Source organism: Ambystoma mexicanum, chromosome 4p, assembly GCF_040938575.1.
Source record: "Ambystoma mexicanum isolate Mex_15411 chromosome 4p, UKY_AmexF1_1, whole genome shotgun sequence".
NCBI lineage: Eukaryota > Metazoa > Chordata > Amphibia > Caudata > Ambystomatidae > Ambystoma > Ambystoma mexicanum.
The window spans coordinates 691,061,874-691,080,389 of NC_090927.1; the positions used below are offsets into that span (position 1 = coordinate 691,061,874).

The 18,516-nt window shown below is 44.9% G+C and overlaps 1 protein-coding gene across 1 annotated transcript in view; it reads left to right on the top strand.

Annotated features, from left to right (window-relative positions):
- The window catches only part of LOC138453420 (CD109 antigen-like), a 1,060,964-nt gene that overhangs the window by 988,067 nt on the left and 54,381 nt on the right, over nucleotides 1–18,516 (top strand). The window contains exon 31 of the mRNA XM_069606254.1: nucleotides 14,631–14,787. Coding sequence (XP_069462355.1) covers nucleotides 14,631–14,787 — 157 coding nt within the window. The remainder of the gene's footprint in view (nucleotides 1–14,630; nucleotides 14,788–18,516) is intronic.

Below are 18,516 nucleotides of genomic sequence, written 5' to 3' on the forward strand. Positions count from 1 at the left end.
CTATGGGACCCCACGGGAATGGGGATTTACAAAATCAGCCGCCTGACTTCCCGCTCCACCAGGACTAGTAACGTCCCGGTGGCACTGGGAAGACAGCCGCCGATTTATTGTTACGGGGTTGGCAGCAACCCGCTGGTAGCACATGTGGTTTGTTTCGTCGTTGTGGTGTTGTGAAGTGTGTGCAGTTTGTTGTGCCGTAGAGCTATGGTTGTGTCTAGTTCAGGGTTTGAGAAGGTGTATGCAGAAGGCTGAGTTTTTAGTAGGGTAAGTTAGTGGCAGTTCTCTTTCCTATCCCTGCTGCTCTGCATTCCTGTGGCCCATATCCCTTCCCCTGTCGTACATTCTGGTGTGTAGCAATTACCGCTTCCACAAGTTCCATTAGGGGTGATGTGTTCCCTGTGCCCCGCGGTTCGCCCGTGCGAGATATTGCTCCCTAAAAGATGGGCCAAAAGCAAGACATGGGTCAGCTGCAATACATAGCTCACAACCACAGCAGGGCCAAATGCGAGACATGGGCAACAACACAGAGCTGTAGTGTAAACACCTAGAATTGTAACACAGTGCTACAGTAGAAACACCCAGATCTGGACAAACAGCAGTGGGAAAGATACGCAGGGCTGGAGCACAGGAGCAGCAAGGAAACACAACTGAAACACAGTTCTAGAGGGGAAACACCTAGAATTGGAAACAAAGCAGCAATGGGAAAATGACTGGACGTTGAACTAAGAAGCATAGGGAAGAACCCTTGAACGTGGGTATTATGGTGAGGAATTACTGGTTAACTAGTTGGGATATGACCCCTGAATTCCTTCTTTCTCACCACAATCTTTATGTGTTCGAGATACACCAAACTAGCACCTGATCTTTAACCAGCCCAGAACCAAAGGCCTATAATAGAACCAAGAACCATGATCAGCCAAAAGACTCTCCAGACACAACAGGTAATCACAATCAGTTATTTGAGAAGTAGGTCAGGTCAATGGGCTTACAAATATTAGTGACTTTATGCTCATGTAATGTCATATTGGAAGCCACCATTAATTGGCTGGCAGTCTCTGAATCTTTAACGGCCACCTGCCCCTTTGCAAATAGCAAGTTCATCAAGTGGCTTAACATACCCAAAGCTGGACCACAGCCTCACTACCTAGTCCCAAATGTCAAATAGTGGCGGGCATATCTGAAAAATGACCTGTCTTGGCTCATGATCTGACTGTTTCTTAGTCTTTGTTGTTTGTGCGCGCTGAGTCCTACGGGCAAATGATGCATAAGAAGAATTAAATAATGATAATAATGAAACATGTAAGGCCATATGAATGTGATACACCGCCTACTTGCATTCACCTGAGACAGATGCACTCGATACACAGCTTAGGCCTGTGCATAGAACCAGGTTAGCAAAAAATGCAAATCCAATTCTTGTTTCAGAAGTGGATCTTATATAAATGGCGAGCCAATAAAATAGCGGCCACAACATCCCCTTATCCAATAGTAATAGCACTGATAAAACCTTCACCTGATCACAAAAACCTTCTGCAATACTTGCAGGTCCAATACTAAATACCATAATGGTACCAAAGCATGTTTTATCGGTATTCAAAACTTCAAACCTGGAAATAACCTGGTTGCCAAGGAGCTCTGCCACCAATTCAGAAACATACCCATTTTCAAGCAGAGAGATGGCATTGTAAACCAATCAACATCCCATTCTTTTAAAAATGAAGAACCTAAAACTGATCACAAAATCTAGGGAAAATACCTCTTGATGTACACTAGGTCATAAATGAGGCCTAATTGCAAAAAAGCACAGCCAAGATGGATGGACACCTAAACTGCCAAATAACTCTACTACAGCCCTGGCAATGGAGACCTAAACACTCAACCACCAAATAAACAGATGGAGCCTGGATCAAAAAGCATGTGAATCCCAAACACTATATATATTAGGCTTGGTCAGGACATCAGGGCTCGCACGAAGCATAAGATTCGTGGCCAGTCAGGTACCAGCAGGGCTATCATCTGGGCACTGCACGTCGAGAATGGTCTACGCAGATGCATGGGCACACTGCCCCTCCTCACACTGCCAGCATGGCATAGACTTCGAATGCTTCTCATATTGGCTTAAGAACTCTTCAGAGATTGAATGCCCTTTGAAACCATCAAGAGAATATTCACACATCAAGGTTTTCATTTATTCTGCACAAAAAGACAATCCCTTAAACACTTGTTTCTTGCCTTTCAAAGGCATGGTCATATTTTACTCAAGAGCACAGCAGCCCTGCATGCACATCAGTTATCAAGGGGAGCAAGTTGCAGGATTCTTTCTATTGAAGACCATGATTTCAGGGAACAACAGTTCAATCTGTATGTCTCTTTACTGCAAACCATGTAACAGGGAAGCAGAGTCAATGGGCCAATTCCTTAAACACAAAATAATGTTATCAAACATGGACATCTGGTGAAATAGAAATGTACAAGATATGAAATCATACATACAGTAGTCAACAAGAGAAGCTCATTGTATGAGCTGGTTCAACACATTTATACAGGCTAACATATCATTAATTTTAGGATATCCTAATTTTTCCTCCTCACTCCTACTTCTCGTTTGCCCTTCTCACTGCTCAGTCGTCCATCTCATTCATCCATACACACTCTTCACTACTCCTTTCCCTTCACACCTCCTTTTCATTCCAACGTATCACCCATTATTCATGTTTTACAACTGAGCATCAACCGCTCCACTCATCAACCTTATTCCTCATTTCTTATTCATCTTCATCAGTCATTTGTTTAACTCCTCACTCCTCAGATCCTATGCTCACTAATAGTTCTTCCTTCGTGCTCTGACTGAATCATCAGCCATCATCATTACTCCTACACCTCACATTTCCTTCTCAGTCTTCATTCTTCCATCTTACTCGTCATTGCCCCAGTCATCCAACATCCTCCTAATTCTTCATTATTCACTCCTACTCTCTTCTTCCTCACTCCCAATCTTACCTCCTTAGGCTCCAGTCATCCCCATCAATCCACATAACTCAGTTTTCCTCTTTACTTCCCCAGCCCCAGCCTCAATCCTCCTCTGTATTTCTATTCCTCCTCCTCCTCAGTCAGTAGTAATCGTTATCCCTTCACAACCTTCACACATCTTCTCTCCTCTTCAGCTATCATTCCTCCTCGACATTTCTAGTCCTCAGAAATCAGTAGTCCTCTGCACTCCTTTTCCTCGCTGCTCCATTCTCATTTGTCCCTACTCCACATTGATTCCCCATATTCTACACAACCCCTTCATCATCCTTATTTAAAGTTGTGCAATATACAGCCCAGAATTCTAATTTGTATCCTGTTAGAAATACATATTTTATGGATAATAGAGGCAACGGCACATGCCTTTGATAAGAACCTGCAAAGCCTTAGTGTACACGCAGTCTAAGGCTTTAGGCGTTAATGTTTAGCTCTTCTGCAGTGCAAATCTGAGGTGGGAGAAGGAGACCACCAGCTGTTTTGGTCCACAGTAGGGCTTTCATGGAGACAGAGCATATCAACAAATTGTAATACTAGACTCAGAGTCACAAACTGTCATGTCCAACAATGTCCAAAACTCCCACTATAGAAACAAATATATTTGTGGAACAATCTCTGGTAATTAAAAAGCCATCCATTAGACTGTATTTGGATACACCAGGTCCATGAATGTGCAGTTTACAGGTAGCCAGATATGTTACCCTCAAGATGTTTTGGCTCATAAAAACACTAATACTTCCCCAACACACCCACAAGGGTGAAAGGTTGGCTACACTTGGTGTAGTTCATTCTTTTCTATTTTATTTGAATTTTGAGAATGTTGACTCTGATTCATCCAATGTGTGGGTAATGAAGTGTGCTTTCCATAATGCTGAATCTTGATCAATCAGTCCTTTACACAGAACTCCTTTCCTCTGCAAGATGATACTGACTCAGTGGTCCTTCTCTTAGTTTCCCAAAACTTAAATCATTTTAGTCCGTTCTCTCTCTCTTATGGAGTGAGTCCTTAGTTCTCTCATTTATTTGGCTTATCTACATTCCTGGACCTCTGATTCATGGGTGCTTCCTCATATCCGAGTCTCAATCAGAAGTGTGAGGAGTCAGCAATGAGAGTCAGACACAAGGTTGTCATGTTGTGTCTAAAGACTTTAATTGAATAAAAATGGGTTGGGAAAATGCCTCACTAACTCTATTTTAAAGAGGAGTTTCCCTACCTAAAAACCAAAACCAAGGATCTGTCTGTGTCAGGATGTCAACTGAAAAAAACATCCTTGTGTCCAAAACGTCTTATCTTGCCCCTCACACTATACACAAAACAATAAAGGGTGCAAGGAAATGTCTTTAACCTGATATTTGGCAAAAAGTGTTCACAACTGAAAATAAGAACAGCGCCAACAAAAATGTTCTCCAAGGTGAACGACCTTGGATCCAGAGGGTGTTACCTTTCATCTGGATTCTTATGTAAGATGGCAATTGTCTGTTTTACTAACAGTACTTTGTATCTCACCTCCATTCACAAGGTTCCGCTTTAGGCAACACGTTCTGTAACAGTACTTCTTTAACACAAGTTTCTCCTCTGCGTCTCTCGTCTGGTTCCCGCTTCTGTGGTGAGGCGTTTTCACTCGCTTCCCACTTTCGAGTACACAGATGTCCTTCTGGCTTCCCTCATGGTTCTGCAGTCACGCCCCCGTTTCCCTTCAGGTTCCGGTATGGAGAAAGCTGCCTCTTTAAGCTGCCGAGCATCCAGGAACTCTCCAACGGTACCCAGCATCTCCACAGCACTTCCTGCTTGCGCACTGCATTTCTCCTTCGATCTCGGCAGTCTCCTACACAATGCCACACCGGTACGTGTTTCTCATGCCAACAAGCCTCTGCATACAAGCCAATGTCTTCTCCTGCACCTTTGACCCTGCAGCCTGCACGGGTACCTCTCTCCCTGGCTTCACTTTAAATGAGGAAGCCTGCAGTCACCTTTGGGCTGTGGCACCTGGTTAATGCCCAGGGGTTCCCATTCTTCCTGTAGGGGCCAGGCTAGCCCTTTTGGCTTCTCCAGCCTTTCTCAGCTCCCCTCAAGCAGTTGGGGTGCAAGGGTTCTCCTCTCCTTTGGTCCAAACAGCAGTCCACAGTTCCTTCCCTTCTCCCACATGAATCCTACAGCCAGGTCCTCCAGGAAGGACCTCTCACACACTTCTTTCTTCCTTTTTATATTGGCTTTGGCCAATAGGATCTGGGGAAGGACTGGGCTGATTACAGTGGGACGTGATCATCATTACTTCTTTCCTCTTTTTCGTTCGTTTTGTGGGGATTGTGGGAATAGTAGTCTCTTTTGGAGAATATTGTATACATGTTTGAAATACATTTTAAAGGCAAACTATGTTTGGCTGAAAATCTAATCACACAAAATGGGGTATGCTGTGTAACTGCACTTACTGTTTTCTCTTGTAACTCGTGGACTGTCGCTCTAGCAGATGCCAACACAAATCAGTCCATTCATTCTAACAATGTAATGCTGCAGCACCTTTATATGGCGCTAGTCCATTAAGATCTTGGGTTAGATCAATGTGTTGCATTCAAAGATGAGTTGTTTATGTTGAATCACTTGCTGATTTTATTACAATCATATTTTGTCCCTGTGCGCCCACTAGTGAAATTAATCTTGTGTGCCCAATTGTCGAAACGTGTTTCAACGGTTCTTCGGTCATTCTCATGACAAGGCTGTTTTCACACACTAATATACACAATTTTGTATTGAGTTGCGTGATAGCGAAGTTTTAAAAACAGCATGTGGAATGCCAATGAGGCATACTGTCCTGCTGTAATACTGGGACAGGATTCAATAGCAACTACAAGATGCAACTAATTCATAAACTAGTTCTAGCGTTCTTCTGGCCTGGCTGTACTTTAATATCCTCCACCAAAAATACACATATGTTGACACCAGGTCTTCACCTCAGGTATATATTTGGAGTATGGAGTCTGTTACATTGGGGTGATCACAGAGAGGCAATACCTTCTCGTAGCTGCAGCCTGCTGTTCACACTCAAACTGCCAATGATCTTGAGATTTTACCATGTCCTGAAGCTATTTTTGCCCTTCAGTCCTCCATATTGGGGATTTCTTTCTCTGAGGCTTTCCTTGCATGTATTTGGAGAGTAGGCAGTGTTAAGAGTTCACTGCTTTTCTTATCGATGCTGGTGTTCATTTTGACCAAATGTGTGATCAGAAACATGACATTTGATGGGAGATGGACTTGAAAGTCAACCCAGTTCTTGCCAAGCTCTTGTATGAGGTCGGTCCTTGGCCACTTTCTCATCTTCCCTCACCTTCTCTTCCGTCTCTATTTCTTTTCCCAAAGTTCAATGTGTGAACATGGACATTGTTTCTTGAAAAGAAGGCTAATGTATTGCTTGAAGTGTCAATAATTCACCTGCAGTAAAAGTAATCACCATGTATACTGCTCTTAAACCTGGACTCTAACTCTCCCTCTGTTCTTATCCTTCTCTATCTTTCTTCTGCCTTTGACATGGTCAATCATGCCATGCTCATAAATCATCTCTGTGACACTCTGGACATCATGGACCTAGGCACTGGCATGGCTGACCTCCTACCTTTCAAACCGACCCTCCCAAGTGAATTTGGGCCCTCTCCTTTTCTCCAACTCACTCTCTACCTGTGGCATCCCTCAGGGCTCCATCATATAGCCATGGCATCAAAATCTATCTTGCTCCCCTGGCCCACTTCATCTCCACCTTCTCTCCTTACGTCCAGTGTTATGCAGACAACACTCAGCTTTCCTTTAAGCTTTCATCCTCTACCCCTTGCTCTCTCTTAACTGACTGCCCGAATGCTATTCAGGCATGGTGCTCTGCTAACAATATTTGCCTTGATGCCAGTAAGACAGAGATCCTTCTCATTGGGACACCTGGTCCCTGTCCCCCCCACTCTCTTGCCACCCCCTTGGGTCCTATCTGCTCACCCTATTGTGAGGCTAAAAATCTTGGGATCATCTTTGACTCCCCTCTCCGCACATCACAGACCTTGCCAAGAAGTCCAGCTTTCAGCTCCACGTCCTCAGAGGCATTCTCCCTTTCCTCACCTTCCCCCAGAAGCTCAATGTCTCCAGAGCTCTGGTTCTCGCTGAGCTAGACTATAGCAACAGCCTCTTCCTCAATTTGCCTCTTTCTTCCCTTCTCCCCCCTCAACTAATCCAGAATAGGGCTGGAAGACTTAGCCTTGGCCTCAAGCCCAGGGACCACATCTCTGCAGCCCTAAAATCTCTCCACTTGCTCCCGGTGACCGCAAGGGTCAAATTCAAGACCCTTTGCATCATCCACAAGACTGTCTGACGCCTGGGACCTCTCTACATCCAGCTTTCTCTCCCCAATTACCTCCCTGCTAGAGTTCTTCAGTCCTCTATCTCCAACTCTCGGCGGGTCAGAAGCTTCTCCAGGCAGAGAGTGGGAGGTAGATCCCTTTCCTCTGCAGGAGCCTCCCTCTGGAATAGCCTCCCTGCCCCCCCTCAGACTTGCGCCAGATCTTCTTAAGTTCTGGAAACTTCTCAAGACTTTCCTTTTCTCCTCCTTCCTTCCCACCCTCATGTGCTAATGTTCCTCTGTTGCTGAGACTGGTGCCTTGTCCCTTATGAGTCTTACAGGGGCCAGGCCCCTCTTTGACCAGCCCCCCCCCACAGCATCCCTACCAGTACTTGCCCTCCGGAACCCTTCCCAGACTAGCCTGATTCTGGTCCACCTCATCCATCACACTTTTCCCTTTCTCACTTGCCCGCACTTGCCCTTCGTGGCCCCCCTCAGCACCTGCTCAGCCACACAGTCCTGCATTTCACCCCCTCGGCCCCAGGTCCCACCCACAGTCCTGCCCCTACTTCCACCCTCCCTTGCACTTTCTGTCTCTGCACTTGCACGATAACAATGTCACAAGGCCTGGTATGACTGTTACGGTTGTTTTTCTCCTATTCCCCCAGCCCCCTTTGTCCTGTGGTGCCTGGAAACACTTGTGTATAGGCGCCATACAGATGTACAATAAATACATAAATAAATAAATACCCCTTGCAGTACCTCTTGGTTTTCTCTTGGTTTTTTTTTCTTCAGACATTTGATTTCACCATCAGGTGCTGTAGTATCCCACTCTAACAGCATATACAAGGGGTTGTCCAAAGATTACAAAGCAAATCAGAGTTTAAAGATTTATTAAAGAAAGGGAAAGTTGCCAGAATTGGTTTGATGTTATTAATGGTTATTAACCAGCATTAGGGCAGTCCCCGTCTCTCTTCAGTCTATGTACTTTCAGACAGTTTTAGAATATATTTCTGTTCAAACAATATGCCATGCTATGGTGTATTTTCCATCTCCCAGTCCCTCAGAGTCCTGTATTGAAATTGTCCCTCTCAGATTACCCTGGTGTGTTGGCAAAGAAATCTGTTTCTCAGGTTCACTTTCTCACACTGGACTCTTCTACTCCACTACAATACAGTGATCCACTGTTTCTTTGCTTAGTTTCATGAAGCTTAAGGATTTAACTCAATTTCCAGAGTGTTGCGGCTCAATAAATGTATTTCTCCTACTTGACTCTTGATACCTCACCAGAGTAATGTCATTAAATGTTTGAATTCTAGGTTTTCCGATACCTAAAGACTGACCTCTACTTCCCAGAATGTTCTGTGTTGGCTACTGTCTTTCACGCACATACTCTTTAATTTCAAAGGGTGTCCAGTCATAATTTCGAATGAAAAATTTCGAAAGACAAAAAAGTCGAATCAAAAATGTCGAAAAAAAAATGTCGAATGATTTTTTTTTTTTCTCCATATTTTTTTTTGGCTCTAGTTTATATAAAAAAAAATAGGTAAAAAAATGCGAACCCCCCATTTCGAAAAAAACGTCAACAAAAAATTAGACAATTTTTTTCGACTTTTTGACTTTCGAGATTTTTGTATTCAAAATGATGTCTATAAACCATTTTAAAGTACAATGCTATTCCTTTTACAACTTCCGTAATGATGCAGGAGTGCATTCCATCTAACATGCAGGCTTATTGTTCCACTTTGCTTGGTTCCTGCTCTCCTTCCTATCCTGGATTTCACCCCAGAGATTCTTATTCACACCACTCAAAAGCTGTTCCAGTTGTCCGGCCCTTCCCTTTTCACAGGTCCTTTCTCTGGTGCACCTTTCGCCATCAGATGTGTTGAGATCTTGCATACTCTCTTTGGCTCTGTTCTTCCCCTAGGCAACTCTCATTCACAAGCTGCTGATCTCATTTCCACTTCAATATTCACTTGTCACGATGTTGCAGACTTTTTGTCTGATCCTCTCGGTTTCCTCATACTGCTCTGGTTCACAAGCTCACTTGTAAACTCATCTCTTAGCATCTTACAACAGCAGGAGAATATGCTTTGCCATTTGGTCTCGTCTCAAAGCTCTGGATCCTCAGATCTACACCTCTCTCTATCATTAATGCTCACTCTTCAGTCATACTCAAGGACCAGACCGCAGTGTAGAGATCATTGTCCTCATTCTCTATAAGTATCTACCAGTCATCTGCTGGCTGGTCTCAATATACCTCTCGCACTCACCATTCTGTGAAAAAGCATTCTGGGTACCTGGTCTCCGAACACTGAATAGCTGCCACGATCATCATTTCATCTCTAAAACTCAGGACAAGACAGGTTCACCTCTGTTCCTCCAAAACCATCAAGGACCACATTGACACCCTGGCTCCTGCTCTGGCTGACTTCTGCAACCACTCTTTTACCACTGGAGTCTTCCCTTCCCCCGTGAAGCACTCCCTTGTGCACCCTCTTCTTAAGAAACCCACTGCCGACCCGTCTTGCCCGGCTAACTATCGCCCTATCTCCATCACTCCTTTCCTGGACAAACTGCTGGAAAAGCTGGCCATCTCCCGCATTAATCTTCAGACTGAATCTGTTGGTTGTCTCCATGACCATCAGTCTAGCTTCAGAGCTGCCAGAAGTGCAGAAACTGCTCTCCTGAACATCTGTGAAGACCTGCTCTCCAACCTCGATTCCAACACCCCCTGTGTCCTCATCTTACTTGAGCTCTCTTCTGCCTTTGCCACAGTCAACCATGCCATCCTGCTCAACCGTCTCCATGATAACCTGGGTATCGCCGATCAGGCCCTGGCTTGGCTGACTTCTTTCCTCTCCGATTGACCCTCCCAGGTCCAACTTGGGTCCTTCTCCTCTATCTCTATATCTACCTCTGGTGTTCCCCAGGGGTCTAACCTCTCTCCCTGGCTGTTCAACCAATAACTGGCACTTCTTTCCCACTGCATTGCCGTACTCTGCCCCAACTTTCAGTGCTATGCGGATGACACTCCGCTCATTTTCAGGCTCCCTTCAGCCACCTCTTCTCCTTCTCTCATCTCTGACTGTGTCTGCCATCCAGGAGTGGTGTGCCACCAATGATCTCTGCCTTAATGCCAGTAAGACCGAGATTCTCCTCATCTGCACACCTACTCCCTCCTTTCCTGTCACTCTCTGGCCAGCCTCCCGTGGCCCTCTTCCTGCTCCCACCTGTGAGGCTAAAAACCTCAGGGTCATCTTTGGCTCCACACTCTCCGTCTCTCCTCACATCTCTAAGAAGTCACACTACCAGCTGCACCTCCTCAGAGGTATTCTTCCTTTCCTCTCCTTCACTCAGAAGCTCACCGTCTCCAGAGCTCTGGTTCTCTCTAGGCTGGACTACTGCAACAGCCTCTTTCTAAATCTGCCTGCTTCTACTCTATGCCCACTGAAACGCATCCAGAACAGGACTGCAAGACTTGTCCTTGGCTTCAAGCCCTGGATCGTATCTCTCCAGGACTGAAGTCTCTGCATTGGCTCCCAGTGGCTGCGAGGATAAAGTTGAAAACCCTCTGCATTGTCCACAAGGCCTTCTGGGGCCTCAATACCTTCAACTCTCTCTTCCTAAATATCTTCCTTCTCGAGCTCTTTGCTCATCCGCCTCCAACTCCCTCAGGGTCAATCGCTTCTCCAAGCAAGAAGTTGGTGGCAGATCTCTTTTCAGCTGGGGCCTCCCTCTGGAACAGTCTCCTTGCCTCTCTGAAACTTGAGGAGAACCATCTCCAGTTCCGGAAGCACCTCAAGATCTTTCTCTTTGGTTCTGCTTTTTCTCCTCCTCTCCCCTGCTGAACTCCTGACCGATACTGTAGCTGCACTGGTCACCTGGCTACCCTCTGTTCTCGGGCCAAGGTCCCCTGCCAGTTGCACACCTGCACTGCCCCCTCTGGCAACCCTTGCACTCGGGGGAGTGTTTCTGTATCCCTACAGCTCCCTACAACCCCCTACCAGCACTTGACACCTGATGTCTGCTCTTACCCTTGCACTTGCCACCAGCTGGCCGCACTTCTTATTTATGCCTTTATTTATTTATTTATTTATTTTACTGCTATCGTATGTACTGCATTGCCCCTCTCACTTTTCCCCTTCCCACCTCCCCTGCACTTGAACAATCTCAATGTCACCTGGCCTAGTAAGAGCGTCGTCTCTGTCTTCCCTTTGTCCCCCCCTTCCTTGCCTTGTCGCGCCTTGAAACACTTGTGTATAGGCGCATTATAAATGCTGTATCATATCAGAGGCATTGTAGAACTCACATTTTGATATTGCCAAGGCTGCTTCCAGAGCTCTCATCCTCTTTTGTAGCTGAAACTGAGTTAGGAGGAGGGGCAGCAGTGGCAGTGCAGGGATGCTTTCATGACCATTGCCCCTGGCCCTCACTGGCAAGTCAGCCTTCCAGTTAGGACTAGGTCAAAGGCCTTAAAACTTCATCCAAGACTCTCTTGGAGCCAGTCCTGGCGCCATTGGCGCCAGGCTCATAACCATCATGAAGACCAACATTAGAATGGGAGTATTTACTTGGGACTATTTAACATGGGGGCAGGGGGGTTCAGCCAACATGGAGGCCCACACATGGCTTAGTTACAAGGAACTGAGCTATGCGGTCTAGTCTTATGGGTGTGGCAGCCCTGGGACTACTTTACCTGAGACTATTAAACCGCACCCAAACAGCAGAACATGCTTTGTGTTATTCTGCTGCGGGCAGCGTAACACTCACCATGTCCAGTTCTTTGATGCCAGCTTACCTGAAACCAAGGACCTGCAGAGAGAGAAAGTTACCTGGAACAGTATCCTGTCTTCAATCCATCGTCGACTTCATTTCCACTCACCTGAAGGTACGAACTCCATCATCCGGCACAGCATGCATCCTGGAATACCATAACCTGGAAAGAGGAGAAAGAAAGACAGCATTAGTAAGCGTTTACTCACATTTCCTGCCGAATGAAGAAAGCTACACAATTCTTACCTGGGTAGTCATCTCCTGGTCAGTATCTTTGCTGGAGCCTTACGGCGCTCGGCGAGGAACATCGCAACCTGCAAGGAGAGAAAAGACACAGGTTAGCAATATAAAAGGCGAAACAGTGCCGCGCGTCGTGCATTACTCACCAGACAGCATCGTGCACACCGCGCTTTCGCCTACCGGCCCATGCTCATCTTCAAACTGCATGACAACACCAAAATACCTTTCATACCTAAAAGGAAAGAAGCAAGACATTATTATTCGAACTAAGAGGAACATAAGGACTGCATATAAAGACTGTAAAGCAGCAAACCTACTGAGTCGCAGCAGGCCTGGATTCCCACAGGGGGGCTTGCACCAGTGAAGTAACTTGGTCGCTGCTCGCCCCCCACCTATACGCGCCCCTGCCACGAGGAGCAGGACGGAGAATCCACCTTTTACAATATTAAGGTGAGGAGAGGGCCCAAGGGGGAGGAAGGAGTTGAGGCCAAGGGAGCTGGGAAAACATAAAGACAATCTGGTATTGAATCCAGCTCTCCTATATTGCAGACCCATATCTAACCAGAGGCCTTACCAAGGGACCGGGAGAGGTTTCGAGAGTGCAAATCATCCAACCAGGGCTGGGTGGCGTCCCCGTGGATACCAGGTGAGCGTAACAGACGCTGAAAGCAATCATAATACACATCAAGGAATACAGAAGGCTGAGGAGATGCCGATGGAAACCATCCTATGACGCAAACTTTGTTAATCAATCCAGAAAATTCATTGAGGTGGACCAAAATGGGCTTGAGTTCCCAAAGTGAACAAGAGCTGATATTGTGGAGGCTGCGGAGTAGTAGGTTCCTGAACAGCTCATAAACCTTCAAAAAGGCGTTTGAGAAGGCTTTAACCGGTGTACCTAGGGTTCATTGTGAGAGAGGGCACAGGAGTGAAAACAGCTGGAGTAATTGTCAAGGTGGGCCTCAAAGTCCAAATGAGGGTTTATGGGAATTTTGTTTCCAATGAACCAAACGGGAACGACAAGCCATTGAGAGAATATTTCATATGTATTATTATGTGGACAGGTCCAAGGAAATGAGTGAAGATGTTATTTGTATTATTAGTTTTATTTCCTTGTTATTTTGTATAGTACTTTAATTCTATGTTGCCTGAAAGTTCTGGGGACATGATAGGGGTAGGGAGTGCAAGTAGAAAATCACAACTAGACCTTGCGTGGTCCATTCTTGAGATACAGGGACATTATTTTCAAAAAGAGCATACGCGCATTGTAGGGTATTTGCAGTGAGGTTTCAGTGGTAGCCATCTAAAAACGTGCAGGCCTTAAAATGGTGGATACCATTACAAAAGCTGTCTTGTGTTTACATGTAGCCAATCAAACTGGAGCAATGGACAAACCTCTTTTACACTGTATTACAATAATCTATACCCAAGCAGCACTATAATTCTTCTGAGGCATGAATTCTGGGAACCAAGTGGCCAACAACAGATCCTTATGAGAGAATGTTTAAGAGAATAAAGCACGCTGACTATTCGGGAACACCCAGACCTTGCACATTCACCTGAATAATACAATGCTCCTCATTACATCAGGACCGCCTCTCCTGAACAATGTTCCAGGAGGTTTACAGAAGACCACTCCCAGTGGACAATGCCCCATCAACTTGCCTTTGTCCGTTTAGACTTCAGGGTTTTGCACAACTGACAATCTTAGATTTGGAGACAAAGGCCATAGGGCAACACATTATTGTTCATGTTTATGCACCTGCATGTAAATGCAAGTTTCTTGAATATTCTGATGCAAAATACATTTTCTTGAATGATGTGAACTAAATTCAAAATGCATTGATGTATTTAGCAATCTGTTTCAAAATGTGGGTTTTAAGAAGCACTTACAATTTAGTTATACTGCTCATGGCATAATATGAAGCATGGGTACTACACAATAGGTTGACACCATCTAGTCCAACCCTTAGGCAAGCAGACCACAATCTGAAAGCTTTGAGAAATATCTTTGATGACAACAATACTTCTCCTTGTCCAGTCCCTTGTAAGAGGGACACTCCAAGAGGTATTAACATGGTAGCACAGCTCTAAATGAGTTTCACAACAATAGCATTACATATTCTACCATTTTTCATAGAATTTACATAAAATAGATCTTTGCATGTATCTAAATAAATTGAACGGATTAGGCTTTCTCTCATCTGTAGTACACTAGTTTGTCTGTAGGCAACTTGTAGCTGAACTGTATTTCTTAAGCAAGTATTTTCTTTACAGTTATATACCATCAGTCTATGGAAACCAGAGTGGCATGGCATTGATGGAAGTGCAATACCTGAGTGGCTTCTCACTGGACCAAACAAAGTCTGTTCAGAATAATTTGGTTAGAAAAGTTGAACCTCAAGATGGCAAAGTAAACCTTTATTTTGATACTGTAAGTATTGTTTTTATCATTGAGGTGGCACCCCCACTCCATGAATTGATTTATGTAAATATGATGCCCTAATAATTTACATCAAGGATCCACACACGTTTTGTGGTATACTTTTAGCTTTACAATGATTTACTCCTCATAGCATTTATTCCCTGCTTGTGTATTTAGCCTCCCTCCTGTGTACATTGTATGGATCAGCGATAAATCCCTTCTTCTAGAAGTTGTGCAAATGAGGAAGGTCAATTATAGCTACTACTCCAAGGACAGATCCTGGTTGGCCTTTGGATGGGTATTGGTCTTGGTGGTTAACCTGCAGAACCCGGATTTCCACATCTGTAACTGCCATTCTCCACACAGACGTCCTTATCGACCAAAACATGGTTCTCTGAGAGCCTTGGTCAAAAGTTTCTTATTTACAAATGTTGCCTCTGGACGGGCACAGCATAAGAGAACATCCAGATACTGATTAAGACAAGGAAAATGATTCTCCAGGTCCTCATGTGTGGATTCCCGGAGAGACACTTGTGATATGGATCAATGGTGTAGCCTTTGTTCCTTACAGAATGCCAAAGGTTCCATGAATTCTGATGCCCTAAAGATACACTGGGATTTTCCTAGCTCTGATCTACATTCCTAAACACATGGAGACAAAGTCCTCTATTTGCATTTTGAGGAGCCAGAAGTGATTTTCCATTAACTAAAAACGTTCTCCTTCTGATGAACAAGAGGGGCCTGATGTGCATAGCCACTGAAACCCTTATTATTTAAACAAAGAGGTAGAAGCTTACTCTGGACTTGAGTATCAGCTGTTTAGGGACCCATAGCTGTGGATTATTGGCAAAGGAAATAGCTTGTCTGCCATTCACCTTCCTAGCATTCATAACCGGTGCAGGGATAAGTTAAGCTATGGTCCTCATAAATGTAGGCTGGTTTACCAGGTGGGAGCTTTGTTTTACCTTAGTGGATCACACAAGTTAGATACTTTTTTACCAGGAGGCAAAAGCAAAGTGCACAGTCCCCATACCTATGGTCGGAAGAGATATGGAGCCTGTAGGGGATACTTTCATTTGATGAGCATCTGTTATTTTCTGTATGACCAGTCCCATTCCTTGAATCACAAGGATATTCTTCAGAATCTGTCATACAAGATGATTCTGCTGATGTCCAGATATCTGCATCAGGTCTAGTTTTCAGACCGCTTCAGAATGCTGGATATACGCTGCTCATCTCATAAAAGATGGTATCGGCTATTCCATGAGAAGTGTTAGGTGTGGCATCCCTCCCCACTTTTGGTGATCATGCAGTAATGTAGTACCATAGTCCCTAACATGTCTTCATCTAGGTCTTTGACAGAGAAACAGTTATATCTTTGAGGCATCAAGAAGACTGTTCATGGGATCTAAACACCAATAGGCTCAAGAATATGCAACTTGAAAGGGAAATCAACTCTTAAATGCTTCTTGGATCACTTTGTATCTTTTGACCTAGAGAATAATGTGACAGATGTGCAGATGGTTGAAGAAACCCAGGTTGTGATTCAGAAACAGTTATGAAAAATCCAACCCTGTTACTGGAGTGCAGTGTTGTATTAGAGTACAGCACTTTATTGTATCCCTCACCGGTGAGTAGAAGCTGCAGCGTTAGGGTTTCATGTGATTTTGCGAAAAAAAAATGTCCCTGCAGTTTTTTAGCCACACATATTTTACCAAATAACTTACCTGCAAAATGCAAGGGGAGACCCCTCCACCCCACTTACCTTTCCCCCACCCCAACCTCTCCCCATCCCATATTGCCCCACCCAAACCTCCATCTACATTTCTTGGGAAAAATATGCTGCAAAAAAGTCCACAGTGACAATTTGGTGGTAAAAACACTAGGTACCTAGTATTAGTCTTGCATATCAAGCTGAAATATAATCATAGACAGGCATATACTGAAACACTCAGGGTAATGTATTTATTTATTTGTACATTGCCTTACAGCTAATTAAATGTATTAAACGTTTCTAAAAATCAGTGTGTCTGGTCTGATGCCTCTTACTGACGTACTGTGGGGGTGGGCGCTCAAAGTAAAACTGGAATGGGTAGAATAAACTGAGGCTAAACTAAAATCAGTGGCTTCAGGGCTCTGTGCAATGCCATGAGGTATCATTCCAGTACCAGATGACATGTGATGAAGCTGTGCAGAGTTGATGCCTGAACATGTAAGGAAATTCCTCCAAAATATTTTATAGCTGTTATTGCATATGCCCAGAAGGTTCTGGGAGACTACTTTCAGACAGGCTATTAAGGCTAGAATAGCCTAGAAAAGTATTCTAGGGTGTGGCCATGCAGTGTCTTAAATACAGCACTTCAGAGCAAACGAAAACTGATATAGCACTGGATGCCAACAATGAACCAGTGAACATGGTTTTGTACTTACTGGACTTGAGACAGAGGTTTTCCTGGGGGCCCAGTATAGATAAAACTTTAATAATGCCCGGATACCTTATCACTGGGAAGATGGGGTTACTTTGTGGAATAGAGTAGCAGCATTAAGGGAAAGACCAAGTGCAGCTGTTAAAGAATTTGGAAAAAATGTTGGGTTGCTGTGTTTATTTAGAATGTGAATGGGAAGTGTGAGAAACCTGAAGGTGTCTCACTCGCTAGTCCCCGGGGATCTGTCATCCAGGTGGCCAGGGCAGGGCCACCGCTACTTGGTCCAGTTCCTAGGGGTGGACCAGTGAAGAAGGATCACCTGAGTGAGGGGTCTTTGGGGAGTGGAAGTGGGACACCGAATGGGTGAGGCGCGGTACGCCCTTCGTTATGATTCTGTAAAAGGCAGAACATGAAAGCACATGCTGAGCAAGGCCAAATGCATGAGGAAGCAGCTATTCCAGGATGGCAGTTCAAATGGAGGAGAAAGGCGTCAAGACCTGAAAGGACGACGAGGAGGGAATTGCCCTTGCCCTTTCAATCCAGACCTGCAGAGCCTCTGAGAAGGGAAACGGAACACTGGGAATTGCAGCTTGCGAATGGTGTGAAGGATGTCAGCGGTACATGGGACCCGCCCGCACTGATAGTGAGGGAGGGGAGAGCCGTTGCCATCATGGTACCGTCCTGGACTCCAGAGGCAAGAGACACCAACAGAGTTTGGCACAGCCGGTGAGTCGGAAGGAGCTGATAATAGACCGGACTGTGTTGGGCTCAACATTGTATGAAGAAAGAAGACTAAAAGTATAAAGATCTTGTGTGAGTAAATTTGCCATCCGAGTTATAGTGGTCCGGCGTCACGTGGGTGCTCATTCGAAGGACTCTAACTGGTGCCCCGCTCCTGAACAAGGAGAATGTGTTGAACTGAGAAATCGAAGTGGTCCTGCAGTAGGTTATGTTAAATCCTGTGTGTAGTCAAAAGTCTTTGGTTGTTATGGAAACTAAAGGTACCAAGAGGCCTTAGGGGAGGCTAGCGTGAGGTGTTCAGGTCATCATACGAGGATCAAGCCGAATCCCCTTGTACAGTCGAAAGTCTTTGGCACGTAGTTGAAGCAAAGAGAACTATGTAAATGGGGCAAGTGTGAACCCGACTGAGGGATGCCTGCAAATTAGGGTAAAACAGTAGCCCATGCAAATTTATTGTGATGATATAACTGTGCAAAGCCTGACTGGGGGCTTAAGGGAAAGCCTGACTGGGGGCTAAAACCCGGACTTGGGTAAGGGAAGAGCCTAAGTGTTCTTGAAGAACTTTATTTTG